This window comes from Pieris rapae, chromosome Z, assembly GCF_905147795.1.
Source record: "Pieris rapae chromosome Z, ilPieRapa1.1, whole genome shotgun sequence".
NCBI lineage: Eukaryota > Metazoa > Arthropoda > Insecta > Lepidoptera > Pieridae > Pieris > Pieris rapae.
This window is the reverse complement of record NC_059534.1, coordinates 1,569,183-1,592,802: the sequence shown is the minus strand read 5'-3', so window position 1 is coordinate 1,592,802 and position 23,620 is coordinate 1,569,183. Positions and strand designations below refer to the sequence as shown.

General features: G+C 32.4%; 2 protein-coding genes across 5 annotated transcripts in view; both read right to left on the bottom strand.

The window, feature by feature from the left end:
* Nucleotides 1–17,905, bottom strand: part of LOC110992668 — a 46,675-nt gene extending 28,770 nt beyond the window's left edge. For both annotated transcript variants that reach the window (XM_045633960.1, XM_045633961.1), the window contains exon 1: nucleotides 17,460–17,905. In XM_045633960.1, coding sequence (XP_045489916.1) covers nucleotides 17,460–17,612 — 153 coding nt within the window. In that variant the 5' untranslated portion in view covers nucleotides 17,613–17,905. The remainder of the gene's footprint in view (nucleotides 1–17,459) is intronic.
* Nucleotides 17,906–20,544: 2,639 nt separating this feature from the next.
* LOC110992645 overlaps nucleotides 20,545–23,620 on the bottom strand; it is a 28,247-nt gene continuing 25,171 nt past the window's right edge. For all 3 annotated transcript variants that reach the window (XM_022258545.2, XM_045633993.1, XM_045633992.1), the window contains 3 exons: nucleotides 23,116–23,255; nucleotides 22,311–22,404; nucleotides 20,545–21,907 (listed from right to left, as the gene is read on the bottom strand). In XM_022258545.2, coding sequence (XP_022114237.1) covers nucleotides 21,812–21,907; nucleotides 22,311–22,404; nucleotides 23,116–23,255 — 330 coding nt within the window. In that variant the 3' untranslated portion in view covers nucleotides 20,545–21,811. The remainder of the gene's footprint in view (nucleotides 21,908–22,310; nucleotides 22,405–23,115; nucleotides 23,256–23,620) is intronic.

Here is a 23,620-nt window from a genome sequence, read left to right as displayed (position 1 = left end):
GGAAAATATTTCGTAAGCGCGTTTCAGCATGACGTCATGTTATTAGGTGTAGGTGTCGAACAAAAATAAGCGATAAATTCTATTGAATCTCATTCGCTCCATGTCATTTGAAGCAATGTGTGCTTGAAGCCCATTAAAACCAAGCCCAAAAAGAAGAAATTGCCTGAATACGAGTGCTATATAATCGGGATAACATTAAAATAATGTTATTACTACATTTGATTTACATCCACCAATAGAGCCTGCACAATTTTCAACATATAAAATAATTTGTAAGTTCCTGATAGTTCTTCTCTTTCTTTTTCTTGAGTGGAGTGATAAGATGAAATAGGACGAACTATTCAATACTTGCTACTCATACTACTTAAAGTTGTATCAGAGATTTTTTAATTAATCAACAATGTTGCCACCACAATATCTTTGGCGTAGTCAATGTATTACAACATCACATTGCAAACGACCTATCACTGATGCCAACTTAACGCTTTCGCCGCCACATCAAACGGTTGTTTGGATTGGTCACCGTTCAAAAATATTAATTAACCTAATCTAGCGCTTCATAATTTGTTTGAGGCACCGTAAGAGGTCATATATAGCGCTGATTCTGATGAGTGATAGAAGTTGGCACTACCGAGACCTATTTCTGATACTTGCGTTTGCCAGATGTTCCACCAAACATTCTCACTCGTTATACGAGACAGTGAAATGCTGCATACATTTCAGAAGACCAACCAGAAAATTTAGGTTATAACAAAATTACGAATCATTGAATTCCAACGAAATCCATTAATTGAGTAACCATTTTTTTGCCGAAATAGACAATCCAGGTGTCAGACGATGTGTAGCGAATAGCTCCTAACGAATTTTATACCCAGACTGATAGAGCATTCAGGATATTAACTTACGTCTCACGAAAAATCCAAATCACGCTTATCGTAATAATCGTATAATTATTATATACAATTAATATCCCACAAGCAGACCCGACAGACGTTGTCCTGTACACATGTCTCAAAAACAAAAAAATCTAATCTTAGGCCTTAAACTGTAAATCTGTATCATATACAGATATGTTTCAAAGAATATGGCAATTGTGAAAATGGACAACACAATATAATTCAATAACAATTAAAAGACATATTTAATATAAGTTTAGCGGCTTTTGAAGTTGGTTTATTTATGTAAAGAATTTTATATAAGACTACATGTTACCATTATGATACATAACTCTTTTAATTATATAAAGTAGACAAACTGACAATATTTAGTGCTCGCTCGAAAATCACACAAAAATTGACGTGGTACAGATGGCCTACCTACTTGCCTAAAAAGTTCTATCCGTACTGTGTTTTTTAAATTGTAAAACTATATCCATATTGTAAGGTATTTGACTTTTTGAAACTTTACCACTCGTGCCAATTAATTTAGTATTTTAATAACCATCGCCAGACGTACATAAATTGCATTCGAAACTGAATTACTCATGTTATTAAATTTGCGAAATCTACACGGCTGGCATTAAATAGCGCCGTACGGTTAGACAAAATGTATCAGCATATTATATACTTATTTAAACTAATAACAAAAAAATTTATTACAGTTTACTTAACCTATATAGTGATCATACATAGTTAAAAATGAATAAAGTTAGGTTAGTGTGTATTTCTCTGTAATGCGATACTTATTCGTTGAAGGAAATCTCGGGGTCACCGATAACTACCAGGCGCCAACTTAATTTAACTAAATAAAATAGTGTGTAAATAATAATCTGTAACGAAGGATTAAAACTAAATAAAATACTACTTAAGTAAAAACTTTTATGATAACAAAAATATATCATATAAAATCTATAATCCGTTTAATTAAACTTTCCACTGCCAAAAACAACAAAACGAGTGAAACCGCGGGGCATTGCTTATACTAAAGTGTGGAATGCCTTGGAGGAGGCTTTTACCTCATATAAACATAACATTTTATTTTAGTAATTATTGTTAATGTCTTTTGTCGTAGTGTTTATGTATTTTACGGAATAATTATTATATATTGTTAATGAAACCTCGTGCGGAAACCGGCATGGTTACAGGTTAAGATTTAGTGGCTTCATCAATAATCCAGATTGCGTCTATTTCTTGACTTAGACAAGGAAATAACAATTTCTTCCACTGATATTTAAAACTCCTATCATGGATATTAAAGCGAATTAATTGCCTTAATTTGAAGCGATTTAGAAAGTACTCAGCGAGATATAAAGAGCGCGAAATCACTCGGAATGTCAATTAAAAATTCCGCCAATTTATTTATTTTCCAGGTTCCAGGTAACCACTGTAAGGATTTATTTAAAATTAAATGACTGGAAGAATGTAACAAAACAAAATAAACTAAATGTAGACAGTAAAAAGGTAGCATGAATCACAATAAGTTTAGTATTATATTAAGTTTATTTTAAACTATAATAACTAAAATGTATAGTTATGCTGACCGTACAACATAGACCGTATTTGTGTTAGTTGAAATTAAATCCGAATAGAAAACCAAATCCACTGGGTTTTAATAAAATCGTATTATTAATTTTACGAAATGTCGTTTTTGGGTTCGCACGTCTTTTTAATAACAAACCCTACATGACTCAGATAATATGAGACATTTACATACAAACGAGTTATATAATATATATATTTATTTTTGGTAACACGGGGCAAACGGGCAGGAGGATCATCTGATGTTAGCGATACCGCCTTTCAAAGACACTCACATTGTCAAAGGCGCGCGAGTGCGTCGCCGGCCTTTTAAGAATTGGTACGCCCTAAGTCACAATGGAGGTCGTGGTGATAGAGGTGGAATTTCGTATGTCTATCTATATCTGCCTCGACGCCCATGATGAATCTCAGCTGCAGGTAATGCAAAGAACTCCTCGGAACTCGTGGTAAATGCGGTAGAAGATGCAGAGTGACCCCACATCTCTACGCATTGTCAGTTCTTAGTGAAAATGTAATTTCTTTATTTAATAGCTAGACACTCCATGTTTAAAAAGGCATTGTTATTAAATGAAGCTTATATTATATTAATATAGCTGAATCATAGTTATCTCGGTTATTATCTATCGCATGTCTACACAATTTTATATTTAACACAACGATATTCAAAACATAATTAAAAAAAAACTATAATAATTAAATATCTATAAAGACAAACGTGCGTCCAGGTAACAATTAACAATTAAAAATGTATTAGAACAATAACAACGATTTCTATAGAAGAAAATCCTTTTTTAGATTTAATAAAAAAATGTTATAAGAGAAAGTCTAGCCTCCAATTCCCTTTGTCGTGGGTAGCTGATGTCTTCAATTTGATATATTAATAATTTTCGGTACTTGACGTAATAAATATTAGATAACACAGTATTATCAATATTATTATTTTATTTCATCATTATATTATTTCGTCAGGAACCACAAAAGCATATGTATAAAAACTTAATATTGAACTTAACTTGAATTATACATTAAAAAATCATGTTTTTTTTTAATTTTTTGATTTATCTTCACATAGAACTCCAATAGGCTTTGAATAGAGTTTAAATTTACACTTAACCATGGCTTATTAACAAAGTACGAAAATAACACGCCATTGCGTGTTGTATTTTGAATAATTAATCTGATACCAGTATTTGGGAAAACCCCGGCGGACAATCCCCATATAGTCAAACAAAATGTACTTTTATTCCACCGGATGATATATTTACACAAATTTCATATCACATTTTGAGTTTGTAGAAGATTATCTACGGAACAGATTTTGAAAATTCTTTAACCAATAGAAAGCCATGTTATTTGTGATTGTCATAATATGTTATATGTTGATATTTTTTTTGTCATTCAGTTTAATATGTGTATGTTGTTTGGTTGATATTGAGTGTAAAATGCTGTGTACAGATATAATTGGATATCAGATTTTCAATATAGTGTAATAACTATTACTAACAACTAATAATAACAATATGTAGTGTGTAATAACTGTATGTATGTAATCAATCGGTTTTCTGTTTTTGTACCTACTTAAGTGTGAAAATAAAAATAAATATTAAACCAAGTCTTTTTCGTTGTGGGCGGATTTGCAAAATCGGAGAAAAACGCTCAAATGAAAACGTTTCTTAGGAATGCTGCCTTAACGATGAGATTGATTTATTGAGAAAAGTTTTAAACTTCAAGGTCTTCTTTTACTAACTTTCTGATTTATTAATGATAATCAATCAGAAATCACATCATCAAACTCTTATATTAATTGATAACTATAAAATTAATTGAGGTATCGTTTTTAATTAAGATACATAAACTGAACAATCGGGTTGACTGCCCCAACATATTAACCATATTAAAATTACATGTATACAGGGTACACATCATATAACCCAGACATTCCATTTGACCCTTCTTTCCGAAGAACGCGTTTTGCCAAAACTCACCGACGTCCAGATTGAGCATTCTGTTAAACGAGCAGGGTCTGGACATCCATACTTGCTCCTTACTTACTTAAAATCGATTTTCGTTTAGTTTTATATATATTATTGGTTTGTTTTATTTCTTTTTATTATTTCTTGTAGTTTTCTTACAAGTGCTAGTTACATTAAAAATTGTATTTTTTTTTTCTTATACCATTCTAATCCCATAAATCCCATTTCATCTAAGACATACAGCTCCACTAACGCCTACTACTAAAATTTCGACTCGGAATCAACTTGTTACATTAAATAATCAACTACATATGTCAGGCACAGGCTGATTACCGTTATCTGCAGAGAAAACATCAAACGAACTTAAATAAATCTTATTTGCTACGCATAATTTCAATAATTCAGAAAAAAATATCTTTTAAATTATTCAAAATATGAATACATATTATGTATAAGAAGATTACTGACAAAGTCAAATGACGTAATCGTGTTGTGGCGTAAGGTAGTTTAGGCAGCGACCTCAAACAGACGTTATTAACACACTACTTGTCTTTATTATACGTATGCAATTCTTACAGTACAGGGCGCTAACGTGCAAGAGTTTGACCCATGGACACTCATACTGCCAGAAGGCTCGCAAGTGCGTTTCCGGCCGGTTTAAGGTACGTTCTTATCCTGTAGGACCGTAAGCCGAATTGTTTCAGTAATAATGCGAAAAAAGGGCCTTAAAAGCGCTCAATAGCGAACGTTACAATAGAAGTCGTGGGTGGAATCGTATTCTGCCTCGAAGATCGATGAAGAATCTCAGCTGAAATTAATTCGAACAACACCTCCGTACACACTCTGGTAAATGCGGTAAAAGATACAGACAGTCCGTACATCTCTAAGCAACGCCAAAGGTACAAGCCGCACGGTAATTTTTAATTTACGTAACATACAATTTAAAGGTTACGACAAACAATTATTAGAATTCCTTATCAACGTACAGCACAATAAGCATTTGACACACTTGATAATATAAACTATAATGCGTAGTAACGATTGTGTTGACAATAGTAAATAAAGTCTCATGCGTAATTAAAAAATGTATATATATCGTGGAATAAAGGTCTCTGTAACATGTAAGTAATGGTAGGCGGTTCATAAAAAGAAATACTGACGTCGCCAGACGCAATTTTCAATAAGATTATATCTATGATAGATTCAATAGACTGCTTAATATCTACCCACCACAATCTAAAAATACGATGAAAGGACTGGCTTATGCAAGGGCGTAAGGTCTATGCGCAGTGATGGAGAAGTAATATATAGTTACACATTTATTTCACTCATTCACCCAATCACTCGCTCACATGCACCGACACACTCACTTACTCAGGCGTATTGGAAACAGTTAATAATAAAAAAAAAGATGTTATTGAATAATATACCTAGATGAAGTTTCCATGGAATTTACTAATAAATTTGTTATGAAGAGCTGGGAACTCTGACACAGGTATATTAACTTAAAAAGGTTCTCAAATGATACACACTATAATGGATTGCACCAGCTGTGACTTTATGACCGTGAAGAATCCAACACGGCTGTGAATGCCTGCATGTTTCACCACGATGTATTTGAACAATTGTAACGTCATGGCTATCAAACTATTGAATCGCCTTCCATAAATTATAGATCATGCCGTGCTTTCCAGGGGAAGGTGATGCGAATTTTAAAGCCATAAGTTTTGACAACATTTATAAATAATTTAATTGTTACATCAAGATAATAAATATGTCATTTGCATAACTATTTTTATATGGCTGATTGTGTTGCTTTATAATTATTTGAATGTGCACACTTGCGTTTTTTGCAAATAAACGATTTATTATTATTATTATATCAAACTCTAATAACTTTCTTTTGAGACTAGCTTACATTTCATCTTACACTAAGTAAATATAAAGACACTCTATTTTAATTTCCGACGAATTCGCTGACAAACATATACATACAAAATTATTCCAACAACATCAAACGCATTTAGGTCAAACTGAAGGCCTGTTAGGACTTAAAAAAATTAAACATCCAACTGTGGATTTAGTGCGCATTTAACTCCTTCACACGAAGAACAACATCATGGGGAAACTGGCATTCAAGCCAATAAATAACTATCCATTCAGCAGCAGTCTGTATTTTTGGATCGTACATAAATCAAATAAAATAACGTTTTAAATATCAACCCCCACCGAACCATATGAGTCATAATCGCCACGACTCATATGTTTTCTACATCAAATTATCTTTTTATGACTCCACGCATACTTTACATTTTCATACCGCGCCACTCACTACTCGCCACGTGACCTATGGACTACATTGTAATCTACACTGACATTAAAATTGAATAGTTTGTATATCCGAAACTAATCATTTATATAATACTAGCATCTCGTGGTAGTGGGAAGACTACTAAGTCCGACTATAGACCTATTTTTATTATCTTTTTACAAAATTATTCTACAGGTATAAAAAACATTTTTTTTGTAGCGAATGAAAGAATTTTGACGTTGATTTTTATAAATTTTTAAAAATAAAAACATCCATTCAAAATTTTCTTTAGTGTCTCAGAACTTCCCTACAAACAACATTTGACGTAGTTTTGTTTTGTGGCAGCAAAATAATTTTATGTTTTCAAGTTCCGACTCGGGATAGGCCAACAGACAATTTGCCCATGGGTTCTATAATGCTGTACAACATTTTTCTGTTCTATCATCAATAGTTTCCACAGCGCACGCGATGACAGATTTTTCAGTTTTGCTTATATATGAGTTATACATTTTTACGAACACTAAAATGCATGTTGTCTTTTCGTAATTTCATTTAACAAAACTCAACTTTTTTATTGTATTTAATTCTCTTAGTATAAGCATAATATTTGTATCTGTATAAAACCTGTGTCCTACAATAAACAATGTTCAGATACATAGATAAATTATACCCTAACTTTCACGCAGCATAGAGGTCAAGGCAATCAGCTGTTTAAACTCAAACTTATTTCACATATAGCAATGTCTATACTTAGGTTGATAATTCTAAATCTGTTTTAATTATTCATAAATATCTCCAGCAACCAACCACACATTAACACAACAATTTATACAAAAAAATCTAAGACCGGTTTCCTCATTTTCTATAATTTGTACTGATTGCAACGCAATTTCGAATAAGTAGTGTTAGGCACACAGACACGAGTAGTAAATATATAAATATGTCGCTTATATACGCCAACGCGTTCCGTCTGATTGTGACTAATCTATTTGGATGTTCATAATGGATGTATTATTCATATATCCTAATTATATTATTATTATTAGTATTATTCTATATATTTAATAAGTGGAAAAAAGTTACTATTTAGATCTAACCTCCTGTTAACCCAGAGATTAGGCAGCACGGATCTCTTACTACAGTCCTGAGATATCTCTTTCGCTTCATCTACTCTCATGACATTCACCATGCACGCTCACCGGTTATGGAAATTTTGAACCGGTTTCTTCCCTAGTGGCCGGATTTGGTATGTACAAGGCCTACCCAACTCGATATCACCATCCATGGTTGTCTTGTTTATCCTACATTTAAACGTTACAATAAATGTATAGACGTCTTAAACTATGCAATGAAAAATGTATCTGGCAACAGCGCGGCGGAGAATATAGCGAGAGATAAAAGATGTATTTAACACGTTAAAGATATCTTTAAAGATAAAGAATAAAGAAGAGCGCCGTAGTATTAAATACATAAGCGATATTATAAACCGAAAGGATAAATTAATAAAATTTCTACTCAATTCTAATATCGAAGTTTCTACATGCATTATTAAAATCTATTATTTAAATAACGAAATATATTGTGAAATATGTTCATGTTAAACACGAGTCTCAGTCAAAGTGGGAGGATTTCATACTCGCAACGACTCGAGGTCGAACAGCTGATCTTCGTTTAAAACTATTTATAAATCGCTCATACAACTGATAACAATATTTTTCATTGGTATAATATAAAATAAATATATGTAAAAAAATTAAATTCACATTCACAGATATAAACTCTAATATAGTGTTTACATAATTATTTTTGGAGTGCTTTTCGAAAATTGTGGACAGGGACTGATGTCTTATCCAAAACGTAAGATATATACAATTAGTCGTTTTTATCACGATAAAAAGTAATTAACCTTTATAAAGAAAATGTCATATCAATGGGTATATGATAAGTTGGTAAATTTGTCGAATCACGCAATAGTACCATGCAATAGTGTGGTGGTGGGATACTATATACAAGTTGTAGAGAACGATAGAAATTATTGGAGCTGTTTTAAGGTGGATTCGACAAATTTACCTACAAGTTTGTTATTAGCTTCGAATAAAGTCCAATTTTATAGGTCTTATCATGTCATGAATTTATTTGGTGCAGGCGTTTCCATACCTCTCAATTTCCGCATTTTTCAATAAATAATTGACGAATAACTATTAAATTACACTCAAGTACAAAGGTGGAATTCTTATCCTAAAATAATAGGAAGTGTGTCTAGCTCGCTCAGCAACAAACTTTTTTTTTATCCATAATTAAAACAAATAGTATTTTCAGTACCTCAAATTTTAGTTGTTTTGATATCCAAGTAACGATGAACAATACGTGAATAATGTAAGGACATTAATTGTAAAATGCTTTTTAAATTTGTTATTTTACTCTTATTCGACGGCGTTATCACAATATATACGGGTTGACTATCAAATAAAATCAATCAATACATAACCTTGAGAATTATTTACGTATTTTTCGTACGAACCGTCTATTGCCTATGACGTCATTTGATTATCAAACAGAGCCGCTCACGGCGTCAGTTGATTCTCAACTCACTCGGCGAATGCACGCCATTTCAAAGTCCCTACTTACATTTCAAAAGATATTTTAATATTTAACCCAATTTAAAAAAAGAGATAAGTTGCTATTGTTATTCTGTTCTTTATAGATGGATTCATATATGGATTATTATGTCATTACTAGATGATGGTAAAGCGACTACCACCCTTCATTACAAATGACAAACGAAGCACAGGACAATAATATATATTTAAAAAAAAAATGATTACTTATTTTTTTATAACTTATACCAACACAACAAGTGCACTTATGAAGAACAGAAAAAAGATTGATTATTTAACATTTACTCCCAGTTCGCAAGCCAAAGGCGCAGAGCACGCAAGAAGAATTGGCAAGAAACTCTCCGCCACTTTTCTTTTCAGTTTTAATTAATAAAGCTTTAATAATAATAGATAAATAACGCACGCATCAAAAGTATATACTCTATTATTTTTAAACACGTAAGCTTGGCATAGTTTTCAACTATGTCTTAATATTCAATAGGTATAGACGATTCTGTACTAAAAACTACCGAAATCCAATTCATTTTGACGTACGAGAATCGTACTTGTGACATGCTTCTAGATTTGACTGCGTTTGTATGTTGCATTAATAATATCATGTGCAGCCATAAAAGTGTGTCTTTAATAAATCTCGCCTTGAGTGTCGTCTTACTATATCGTGTCTAGTGTAGCTAGATAAACCGATTTCAAAGTCTTTCGTGGTAATTTGAAGGCTATAACACCTATTTAAATTTTTGTCTATAGCTATATAAAAAACTCTTTTATTGTAAATAAGTACAAGATCTAAAACAAAAGAAGATAAAAAAATAAAAATTGAAAGACGCATATATACAACAAATATCGCAAAATAACGTGGAGATGGATCATGAGAGAAAAGCAAAAATGGAACATAATTTTGACGGGGTGGGAAACGAGAGGCAGGCAAATGAGATGGGACAACTACATAAAAATGGTAGCGGGTCCGATATGGGTTCGAACCGCTACAGAACACACCACGCAGGATTGGACAAATTTTAACCAGCTACAGCTATTTACAATTAAATAAATAAACATTCGCCGAAAGATAAGTATATAGATAATATTCAGCATTTAAGGCTTTTTCATTAATTTAAATAATGTAATAACAATAGAGCAAAGTATGTTGTATAGAACTAAACTACTATGTATTACTAAAACAAAAAGCCAAATTATAAACGCTAGTTATTTTATGTTAACTTGATAAGATCAGTCCCCTTGACAAAAACATTACGAGTACATATACTTATATGTATATCGAATATTTCATTTATTCGCAGAGCCAATTCGCAAAAGCAACATAAAATGTTATTTTTTACGTTATACATATTTAATATTTATAGTACATATTTTTGCATAACCTTTTAAAGATTTTGATTATGAGATGGAAATGCTGTATTTACACAAGAATTATTAACATTAAGCGATTGTAGCGCATTTTACTTACAACTAATAAACACATTTGTTTTAACCAATAGCTATAAAACCTTTTAGGTCTCGGCTTCAAATTTTATTTTATAATTTTGTAAATTAGTATTTTGATAATTTCTAAAACCTACAACTCCAGGAATTAGAGTCACACGTAGAAACCTCTTGGCTAACACTGCTCTACACACACATGCAAATGTGTGTGTAGAGCAGTGCGATAGCGAGTGCGTTAGCGAATAGTGAATCATAATAACAAATTTTTATCTGTCAGCGTGATGTAGGTTACGAAAAACACTCCAAACGTCTCGTTATGTAAATAAGAATTTCATGTTTATATCTGTTAAAAATATATTTATTTCTATATTTACGCCTTTGTCCCGAAGGGAATCATCTACTTTTGTGACTTTCACCACGCTTATTTGACCTGTCCCTTCTCTAGTATCTGGTATATGTTGCCTTGTATTATATCCTACTTGTAAGCCGCTCATTATTCATCCTTGTGTTGTCCTTGTCCTACATCCTCTTTTAACCACCCCACCGCTCATGTTTTATTTAAATGTATAATAACTGCGTAACTGAATGACAAATGATGTCCAATACTGCGTAAATATTACATTAAGTACTTGATATTCAAACTAACTGTTAAGTACCTACTCCAAATTATTACTCATCCCAATTTAATTATAATAAAGATCACAAAAACTTATTACACTTATATATAATCATATTTAAACTACTAGATATATTATGCAAAATTTATTGCACAATATACAATCAGCTTACATAATAACATTACAAAGTGTATTATAACAGACATTATAGCGAACGTTTCCTATTTAAATATCGACCGTCTCGTTAGTACGTCGTTATGTAAATAATGGAACAACATGATTTTTTTAATTCCCACGTAAACCAAATACTATATAATAAACAGCTCATTGCAATGGCTTTCATTCCGACACCTTCGACCCATCCACATCTAAATTTAGGCGTTTTTGTTCAGTTTTCGAATTCAATATAACGCTGACTTTATGATAAATATAAGATGGCTACTTTATTATAATATGTATATCTCGCAGCCAACTAGCTTAATAAGCCGTTCAATTGATAGCCTAGCCTTTTAAATAAACAGCGCCGTTTAACTGGCGGCCTAAAAGATATTGTTAGACAAATCTGAAACTACGATAACGAAGAAGAAACATAGACTATTTCATAATATTTAAAAAAAATATTTACAATTATAAGGTAGCGACTATTATACAACCTACACAATTTGTTATTTTTAATTCTTCAAAAAAACCACCAGTCTTTAAAATAGATATAGCCACGTAAACTAAGTCCACGTATAACGATATTTGGATCAAAAACAACCTCCAACGAAATCAAACATCATGACAATCTTAGGATTGAATAGGCAGACATAATTTTCTTATTATTCACATATGACAGGAGTTGCTTCTGAGCACACCTTTCGCTGAGTTGGAGATGCTCCTAAGACTCACTTACCCGTTCCGTAATGCTTTTTTTAAAAGTAGGAGGAGATTTAATGTATATTTCTTGTTTTTTTGACGTTCATAAGGGTGCATTATGTTACCTATATGAATAAATGATTTTTGACTTGACTTGATGTGTGAAAGGTTAAAAAATTACATCTAAATCGTCTTTGAAAAAACAAATAAAAATTGTTTTTTGAACAGGTATTTTTTTACATAAAAGGGCTCTCAAATCTAACATGCAACATTATTATTTTTATACACACATTTTCATTTTATTCGAATAATCTGATCGTGAATCGTGATTGTTCAGCACCACAGCACGCAGACAACAACATTTTCTACAGTATAAGTTACATATACTAAAATACATAACAATCACGGGGATCACTGTGAATGGGAATGTTACAAAAAATTACACTTCCAACTATAAGTTGTAGTTTTTACGTTATTTTAAAAAATGCTTCTTCTCTCAACAATGCGTAGGCAATGAGCCATCCGATAGGCGCTTAATAAAGCATAATGCTTTGTTCTATTAATTTGTCTAAGTAATTTTATGTGCTGTTGGGTTGCGCTCTTTTTTTCTTCAATTATTTTAAATGTACCTACTGTAATTTTGTATTACAAGAAAGAAGTGTAAATAAATATATATTGCACTAACTTATAAATTTATACTTTAAATATTTAAAATAATCAAACAGTCACCGCTGTTTAGTAGATAACAAACAAGAACATAATGATTCACCTGCTGTCTGCTTACGTAATTTCCCTTATAAAGATACTATATCAATATTAGTGGTTGGTTAAAAGTTAAATCACATTGCGTAAATTTTTTTGGAACTTCAGTGAATTTTCAGTTTAACAAACTCAAATTTAGTTTGAATCAGTCAGGGCGGAATGAGGACCACGCAGTGAAAAGAAGTATCTAATGTAATTTTTATTTTCATTTCTTCACAAAAAATATAACAATTGCCTACGTAGTAGAATGACATAACAGATTCAACTTTAATTCCACGACGGTTCCCTTTCCACAAATGTTATGTATATATACATATAAACAATAATATTAATTATAAAATATAAGCGTTATTTAGACATTATCGTCATGTACCGTTATTATCTCAGAAAGAAGAGACTGTCTGCCCAGGGAATCCTAGTGTTGGGGCTTGTGCAATTTTTGTTTACCTAATTATCTTTTTGTAATATGTATAATAATACATACTAAAGCTTTCTCTTTCTTTCAAGTGTCTGTGTAGACATGAATCTGTGGGGGCTCTGGGCGTGAGACGCACACGCGAATAAATACACCGACCGAAAACAAGCGACGTGGAATGCTCCGTTCCGATCGATAGACGCGCATGGCACATGGGTTGATTGATCTCAGAAATTCCAACCACATGATAGGATTTTTTTTTATTATAAATATTTTTTAAATTTAAAACAACTTTTGTTGCCAGTGGGCTGGTGGCCCTTTGTATCCACGAGTCCCTTGGCTGCAGCCCAAAAAGTAGAACAGCCGCTGTGTGTAGAATCCCACATAAATGCATTTCCGATTCGGATAACAAACAAAAAAAAACATAATTGACAGCGATTCCTCTGATAAATTTGATAATTTATAGAAATCAATATTGTGTAAGATTTTTACAATATTAACTGATGACACCAATATTTACGTTAGCTAATACTACGCATTGATGGCGTAATTTGTATATAAAATAAATATGTTACAGCAGTGTTTTTCAACCTTAAACATATAAAACCGAATACATAAGTTATTAATATAGGCTCGCTCGCTTCTTCACAAACCTGATACATAAAAAGAAATTCCTTCTAATGACTAATTAACTATAGCATAATGTATACTTAATGAATTATTATAATACATTTATACATAAAAGTAGCTAATTAGCTAACGAAGTTGAAGACAAATGCTCAAAAAGAAGATTCTTAAATTAATTTAAATAAATGAAAATGTAACTAGCTCTACCTAACGATTTTAATTATTATAAAATATCTTTAATTTTTTAAAGCCAAGGTGCCTTTGTAGTTTGGAAGAATATTTAGAAAAAAATTGAGAGCAATAATTTGACTGTTCTTAATATCATCACATTAGACAATTATATTAATTTTATATTTTGATATGGCTGATTATGCGGTTTTTTTATAATTAATAAATCTGTATGTACCACTTTCAAAAAAGAGTAAATCATAGAAAAAATCAGTGAAGCACAGCTGGACTCCAAAGCATGAACTAAGAATTGCTTCAGCAAGTTTTCAGTGCGTACATTTCATATTTACATATATTTATAAAAGGCTGCTTGTTTAAACATCCTAATAAATGTAAAATTTATTCTAAATTTATATTTACTACCAGTTTGCAAGTCAAGGGCGTAGAGCGGGAAAAAAGAACTGGCAAGTAAGTCTACTGTTTTTAATTGCATTTAACAAATCAATCTCAAGGATTAGAATCATATAAATAATCGTCAAATTTATAAAATTTATTCATTACGTTTAACGGGAGTTTTGAATTTAAGCAGTGATAATTCTCTTATCTCTCGCTTGGTAGTTTGTTGTAAAAACGAATACAATTTCCATATAAGGAGCAGTTTATCTCCTGGAGCCTGGTTTGTCGTTCGAAATTAATTTGTTCTGTTTCGAGTATTATACTGATGAATCACCATTTGTTTTAAAATCGATCTATTTTTTTACATTATATTAACCGGCGGGCCGAAGATTTTTTTCAAAGTTGGTTATAAATCCTAAGTCTATGCACAACACATTACTTTATTTACATTTTTTTAAATATATTGTTAACATACGTACAAATATATCCTCTTTATATTAATGTTTATTGTTAGTATAGATTCAATTGTACGCATAATTCGTGCCAAGGGTGTATAATAGTTTACCGTTCGTTTTAATACATATCTTATTGACATACACATAAAGTATACAATTAAACAAAAAATTTACCCCATACAAATCACCCTAACTGTAACATCCAACAGTGTTAAATTATACTTATAATTTTATTAAATATAAGGCATTTTAACAGCGCTACCACCCGGCTTCGTCCGCCTACGAAAAACCAGGCTTTGTAATATAACTTTACCAGTTGGTAAAGATAGTTCATGTATCTGAGAGTGAGGTTAGTTGTGGTGTGGAGAATTGAGAGACAAAAATTTCAATAAACTATTTCCCTATTCCCTATTGTGCCAAAATCCAATTTATATGCAACACTCACTAACCAAAAGATTCAAACACAAGATATTTAAAAAGAAAAATTGCTTAGCTATTTATAAAAAAATAAATGAAATCAAAAAATTCAGGATGGATTTTGAATAAGTACTATTATGAATAGACAGCAATATAATCCTCCGATAATTATAATAAATGTAACTTCATTGTTGCTCCTTGCGATATTGTGTAAAAATAAAAAATGGTGATTAAAAAGAGTGGCGGAGAGTTTATTGCCAGTTCTTCTGTAGACCAGAAGTTCTACGCCCTTGATTTGTGAACTGTCAGTAAATCTAAAACTAGAAGCATTTAATGTTTCTTTTTTGATACTCTTAAGTGTACACTGTGTTACCTTCATGAATAAATGATTTTAATTTGATTTCTTGCAAACGCCATTACCCATTTTCAGTTTATAAGATGTACATCCAGCTTTGTTTAAAACTTTTTTTTTTCAAGAGCGCATCATGCAATCAGTTTTCTGACTATGAGCAGATAAGTTGTAGGAGGACTGACGGGTGGAGACATTCCTCAATAGGAATATCTACCATAATAATATTAGCTCAGACAATGTTGCAGAGCTTGTTTAAAACTTAACTTCCATTTATGGATAGTAGTAACTTATCAGGATCATTTCTTTTACATAGCATTTATGGATAATTGTAAAGTGTACACATCAATAGACTACAGTGCGCAAAATGGTATGGGTTGTTGGGTCATTAATGAGAAAAATTTTAAAAATTTAGGGGCTGTTCCAGTATTATGGAAGCAGATTACTGCAATTAATCCCCCCCACTTATTTGTCAGTAAAAGTAAGGAAAGCTCTCAAAAATTATAGTACATATATGTATTAAGCTTTTGTAGGAATCCTCAAAAATGCATTTTCAAGCATAGACGTAATCACCAAATAAGAAAATCAAAGAATAAAATAGAATACAGCTGGGTCCTTTTATTTTGGTCAACAAAACTGTTGTTCTAAACAATGTTGTGATAAATGGTTTTGATTATATATCTCTTTACATTTTTGCATATCAGCTCATCAAGAAGTATAAGTTGTTGTATTAAGTTTAATGGGACGTGCTTTCTGTATAGTTATTATTTTTAGAATAAAAAAATACAAAAAATTATGACTCTCACATTGGCGACTCTAACTCAAATATTTATAAACAAATTATTTCAAATACTAATAGATAAAGGATAAAATTATACTATTATTTTTAAGTTGAAGTAAAGTAACTGATGTTAAAATTGTATAGGATAATCTAAATATAGTATTTAGATAATCTAATCAAACATTTCAAAGCAAAAAAAGTGGTGCCGACTATTCACTCTATTTGTTGTTAAAAGTCAAGAAAAATATTCAGGATATTGTTAATATATGAATGGATATTTCTAAAATTGTAGCAGTTTATTCAAAACTAAATCACAAGTTAGTCAAATTATTCGGCATACCGGCAATGTTTGTAAACAAAAACGTATGTTCCGTGAGTCGTACTTAATTGAAATAAATCTCCCTTTTTCTTCATAATTCAAGGATTATTCAGTCAAAATTGCATATCTCTACTCGTAAGGAGTCCTGAGATATTAAATATCAAAGCGGTGCAAGTGAGACCAACTAACAAAAAATTAACACATGATAGCAACGCGCCAAATACTAAAAAACAACAACAAACTTTAATATTTGGTGAAAGTCCTGAAGCGCATTAAAGTAATTTAAGGGAAATAGTTATTTCCTACGACAATTTCGATAGTATTTCATGTTTTGATATATATTAAGGCGATTAAATCTAATTTAATGTTAACTACGCCTCTAGTGGTGAAGTCACGAAACCGAAACATCATGGCGGACGATAGAGTAGGTGGAGCGGATGGTAGAGTTCCTGAACAGCCTTAATGCGTATTATACTCACACTTTCTTCCTCTTTTTCCATACCAGAAGGCATTTGAGGTACTGCACGGTTAATCGCCGAGTAGTCCGGTAAGTCCGGAAGCTCCTCGGCGAGGTATATCGGCATTGGTTTCGATGCATCCAGGGCCCTCGCCCTAAAAGAGAGCTTCGACATCTTGTTGACAGAGCAAAACACGCTAGCGTCGACACTTAAACGCGCCTCTATCACACTTTTTAGCTCCTCTAGGAGGTCCTAAAGGACCTTAAATAACACTTTGCATACTCTAGTTCGTTCCCATGATTAATTTTTGCACGCACTCAGTCACAATTAATGAAAAACAATAACGAAACTTTACATATTGAGCGTATTTTACAGAAAGCCATCATGGCGGCTTTTCGTTTGGCGGACGACCATGACCAACTGCTACAAACGCGACGTGCGCGGGAAGGAAGCTCGAAAAGTCAACTGACGTATGTTTACAACTCATACAAATTTTTAAATCAAAATTAATTAAATCACACACAAATTCTTCATAATATAACTAAACTTTATTTATTAATTATTTAATTATCCTATTTATTTAGTGAACATTCATTAAAATAATTAAACAGTAATGAAATGACATCGGACATTCGTTGTCAAGCTATAGACAAAATCAAAGCTTCTCCACGTTTCTTTTCACGCACACCGTACAATCTTTATTTGATTCAATTGTTAATAAAAGGTAATAGTTATATTTTTTTACGACGAAACAATAACGATGTAGCGTATCATAGATACGCACTAAAATGTACATACTATATGGTGTAGTATTTTCTATACGATTTTGATGTATGTGGCAATATAAATACAGGACACTTAGAAAAGAAGAAAACAGACGTCACTCAGAACAGACTTTTAAGATGAGTGAGCATGTATTTTTTTCCTATGAGCCTTTCTATAAGAATATAAATTAATTACCGTTGTTTGTGAAGAAATATATAAATTTAACAAAGATAAAAATGGGTTGTGATTTATAAATATATAGAACATTCCATAACATTATGGTGTACTTTTTGAAAGATGTGATATTAAAGTCAAGTACTTCGTATTTTTCGTTAGATAAAATATACAACTTCATCTTTATCAATTTTATTTTACATTCAGAAATAAAAAATAATGTAAATACGTTGTTTATTACAAATTCTAAAATCCTCAATTTTCTTTTTATGTTATAATCCGTTGAGAAGTGAGAACACTATCCGTCGCCCATGCGGCATGCGCTATTATTATTATTGTGACAAACAATGTTATGCGTACCTCTCTCTCACTCCACTTTGAATATTTATTATCTGTAACTGCAGGTAATTCTTATTTTCGGCCTGATTTATCTAGGCACCCATGTACGATAATTAATAGAAAAAATAATTCAATTTGATATATCATTAATGAATCAAGATGTATTGAAATCATACCTGCTTACACCTGGCTGCGAAGAAGTGCGGCAATTGTGCAACGGCACCCGTAATTTTTTTTAAATCTTAAATACTAGCGACTAAATTTTGATATGCAACTTTGTGGAAATGTATTCTCCTAAATATAAATATACAAAATAAAACTGGTTTTTAGCAAATATACAAAAAAATATACAAAAAAGTTAAACTTTACATAGATTGTCCTATATTAGAATATTTTCACATAAAACAACCTTTAAATTCGCTAATAAAATGGCTAACTCACTTGTAAATCATGATTTCACCTAGGAAAAAGCAACTTTTAATTTGACGTAAAAAATCGAGTTCACGCCGATTTTAATTACGCACATGAGATGTCAAATACCTACTCTTTTTAAGCATAATGATGTGAATTGTGACTCTTAGTTTAATTAAATTTAATTTGAGTCCTTTAATTTTAATTCCAAATGTAAAGAATATCATTTGAGCGGCGCATTTGTCGCGGTTATTTTTATCAGAATACCAAATTGTAACATGACACCTTCAGGAGTGATTTGAGAGCGGAATCCGCTGTGAGAATTTGTAGAGTAAGACCATTTGATTTGAGCTTCTACTCATTATTATGTATATATTAAGTTATATTACATCTACATATGAAATTGGCGTTTTGTATGAGAGGAACAAAAAGTAGATTTTGAGACATTGATCCCTACGGAAGACGGTTTCGACTGCCCAATCAAAGTTGATTTTTTACCTTGCAAAAATTTATCCAAATTTCGATAAAAATAGTAATATGTTGGAGCAAGGTCCGTTGAATACGATGGATGACTTTAGACATTCCAATTGAAGGTCTTTTAATTTGGTAGCAGACAGTACATAGTGTGTGGTCTACGTTGTCGTGAAGTGGAATCAAGTAGTCCGCTCCAGATGTTTCCTTGAGCACGACGCTTAGACATCAGCTCAGAGAGAATATCTCGTAGACATGTTTATTGACGTGAAATCGTCTTATAATCCAATGGAGCCGGCTGCACGTACGAAAAAAACATGACGCATGCGGCGTTACCTCGCTCTGAGGCGTTCCATTTAAGGCTTGACTTGCAAAATTGACATAATTGTATTTATGCGTACAAATAAATGTCACTTGATCAAATCGATTGTGATTTCCATTACACACAAAATATTAAACAAATAAAAATATTTATTTTTTATTGAAATGGTTTCTCAGAACAAACATATTTGTGTCACTCTGATATATTCTGCTGAAGCTCGAGTCACATTCCTTCATTTATTAATCTTTTTTGGATTTTTTTAAATGGACCATTAAGTCTTGAATTCTTCCTTGAATCTGCTTATCAATGGTATCTAGATGAGCAAGATTTTCAGTATACTTACACGTCTTTGAGCAGGCCTAGTTGCTTCAGCATGCGACTCTCATCTCCGAGGTACCAACCCGAGCTGTGCACCAATGGATTTTCTATGTGCGCGTTTAACGCTCGCTTGTTCTGGAAGACATTGTGAGGAAACCGGCGGCTTGGACGCAGGTCGCCGGTGAGTGTCAGATTAGGCAGACCTACCAGGGTATTTGGTAATAAAACTGATGCAGAAATCTGAGTCCATAACCAAAACTATGTCGTCTACATTTCATGGTCTAAGCTTTGAATAAAACAAACAACTCATAAACAATAATTTATTGAGATATTCACGTTGTATTATAGATAAAATCATTTAATCAAGTACAATCTTAAATAGCGCAAATTGAAATTCACAGATAAAATTTAATTTAATTAATCATAGTACATACACTGAAATTATATAGTTAAAACAGACATCGCATATACACATCATTCAAGCGGCGAATTTTTTTTTCCATAACAAGTACAATAAACGGAAATTTATTAAATTTTGATCGTTAATGACATATGTCAAATTTGACATTAACGTTGCATACATACAAGACTGAAGCGATGATTTCTATATACGATATTTAATACACTTAAAAATAATTAAATAGTTGGGTTGTCGAAATGAAAACTTAACTTTTTCTTTATATTATGCATTTTGTGCTATTGTCTAAGTATCTTAAGAAAACTATTTTACTTTCTATATGAGAAGGCTATATAGGCCGTTGTAGATATAAAGATACACTAAACAAATTTTAATGAATTTTGGCATGTACAGATGAGTAAGTGATAAAAGCCGCCATATCTGGTTACAAGGAGATTATAAGAACATTGCTAGAATCTAAAATTTTACTATATTTCATAATTTTGCCAAAGTTTTCCTCTGAAACAAATTTTATACCCACTAATAATTTAAGTTTGAATTTTAAGTCAAGGTTTAAATCAAATTTTGACAACTGACATACCCTGCAAAGACTACACATCAGAACAATTTAAATTTCTTAATTTAAAATTCATCAAATATGACTTTTAATGATAGTGAAATATTTCATACTTTAGCTTTTAGCCCATTCTGACAACTGTTAGAGCGATGACAGATGAAAGAGAAAATTTATCAAATATATCAATTCATTAAAATAGGAAGAAGCATGTAACAAAGCTGTTTTGACGATATCTTTGTTTGACAGTTGACAATTTTTTAAATACAGTTGCGAAAAAATGTTCCGACTGTCAACCCTCACCTTCGGCTGCGCCTCGGCTCGCTCGGTAGACATTCGTCGAAACTCTTTGCAATGTCAGGCTTTCCGCACTTGTAATGAAATATACTATTTTACAAATAAACGTTTTAAATCATGCCGTTATCGCTTTATTTACGAAAAACTTTGACAAACTTACGAATACTAACGCTTTAACAGCTATAGACAAACATTTGACCACGAATATTTTTAACAATTCCCGACAACCGTTTACGCTTTGACATCTGACACTGACTTTTGACAACCTAATCATTGTGACAACTGATTTTTGACGCTTCCATCAATCAGCTGCGTAGAGAATCGTCAGACTGGGTCGTACTCGGACAATCACCTTGAGGTATATCTTTTGGCGCACTTTTGCCGACAAATATTTCCACTTCCTGAAAGAGAAAATTACCCAACTTTAATATGTGATTGACTGCATTGCGGGAAGTGAAACCAACTTGGGAGTTTCTCCCCAAAATTAGGTAATCCAGTCCAGAGAATTTATAGGGGGTAAATTTTCTAACGGTTTACAGCTGATAAATTTATTAAGGAGGGACTACATTTTATATTACTTGAATTAATTTTGATGCAAATTGGATATTACCATGTAATCAATATTCAGTGGTATTTATAGTGAGAAACAAACAAAAAAAAATTACGTGTTTACAAGCACAGTACGTCACATGCGATGCGACATACAACGCCACCTTGTCTAGATTTTTGGGGGTAGTTGAAATTACTGTTTGATGAAACGTTTTGTATATTTAATTGACATTTGGTTATTTAAAATAAAATTACCTGACTCCCTTCAACGGACATGCAGTGGTCCGTTTCTTTGCTTTGTCCGGGAGTGGATGCCCGAGCAGCTAGTTGACGTTCGCGTGCCACACGCCTGGATTAACACGTAAATTAAATAAATAAGCATTACACCCTTCTTAGGTCTAGGCCTCAAATTTCTGAATCTGTTTCATTGTTAATCTAATATGCAAGTAGATGATCAGCCTGATTTTATCCTTTGTATGTTAATTGTTAACTACGCTCCAAAAATGCATTGGTCATTGGTATTTGGTCCACAGCCGGAGTACTAGGACTTCGGGGATGAGACTAGAGCCGTACGCTGGTCGCTGCCAGTAGTTTCCCGCGACTCGCGCAAGGGAGTCTCTTGTGAGAGACCTCGACTTGTGCCCGCCTGAAGGGCAGGACGGAGGGTCACTGAAGTGAGCGAAGTACGAACTACCAAATAAAGGTCCTCACATGCCCCGGTGAAGGCGGTTTATTAACCTAATCTGTTGATCTGTTATTCATGACGACTGTTATAGGCAGCGGCACGTAAGTCTAGCGCTGGCCCCCCTCAGGTACCTTATTTTTTACTTCTGCGCAATAACGGTCAGCGCTAGAGTTTCGTGCCGCTACTTATACTAGTTGTTTGGGCGCGCGGGCGGCATATAATTTGTCGTTTGTTAATTTATAAATTATTAACTAATAAAATATTCATAAATATCTATGACGTTTTGCTATCGCGTTTTAAACACGCACAACGCCATCTGTTGTTTTATAATTTAAATGAATTTAAACATTTAATTTTTAAATGATCAAAATATACCTCCTATGTTCCAGCATAGCTTTTCTGTCGGCTTCTCTCTTCTCAGCCGCCAGACGCGCCTTCTCATTCTTCACTTGTGGAGTTCGAGCCACCTTACTCCGGACCGGCATTGATGGTGGTTTGGATGGAGGCGGTGAAATCTGAATTTATCAAATAAAATTATTAATTCTTATGTTCACAAATATCTCGGAAACTAAGTAACTTTGTGTGACAAAAATCTTGGCGATTAAGCGAGTGGCGGAGAGTTTATTGTCAGTTCTTCTCTTCCGTTCTACGCCCTTGATTTGAGAACTGGCAGTAAATGTAAAATTAGAAGCTTTAAATGTATATTTCTTTTTTGACGGTCATAAGTATTCAATGTGTTACCTATATGAATGATTTAAGACTTGAAAATTTGACATATCAACATATTATCTGTATTAACTCCAAGGTAAGAGCAGTTCAGTCCATAGGCGGCGGTATCACTTAACATCATCAGGAGCTTGTCCCCATTTGTCTTCTGTAT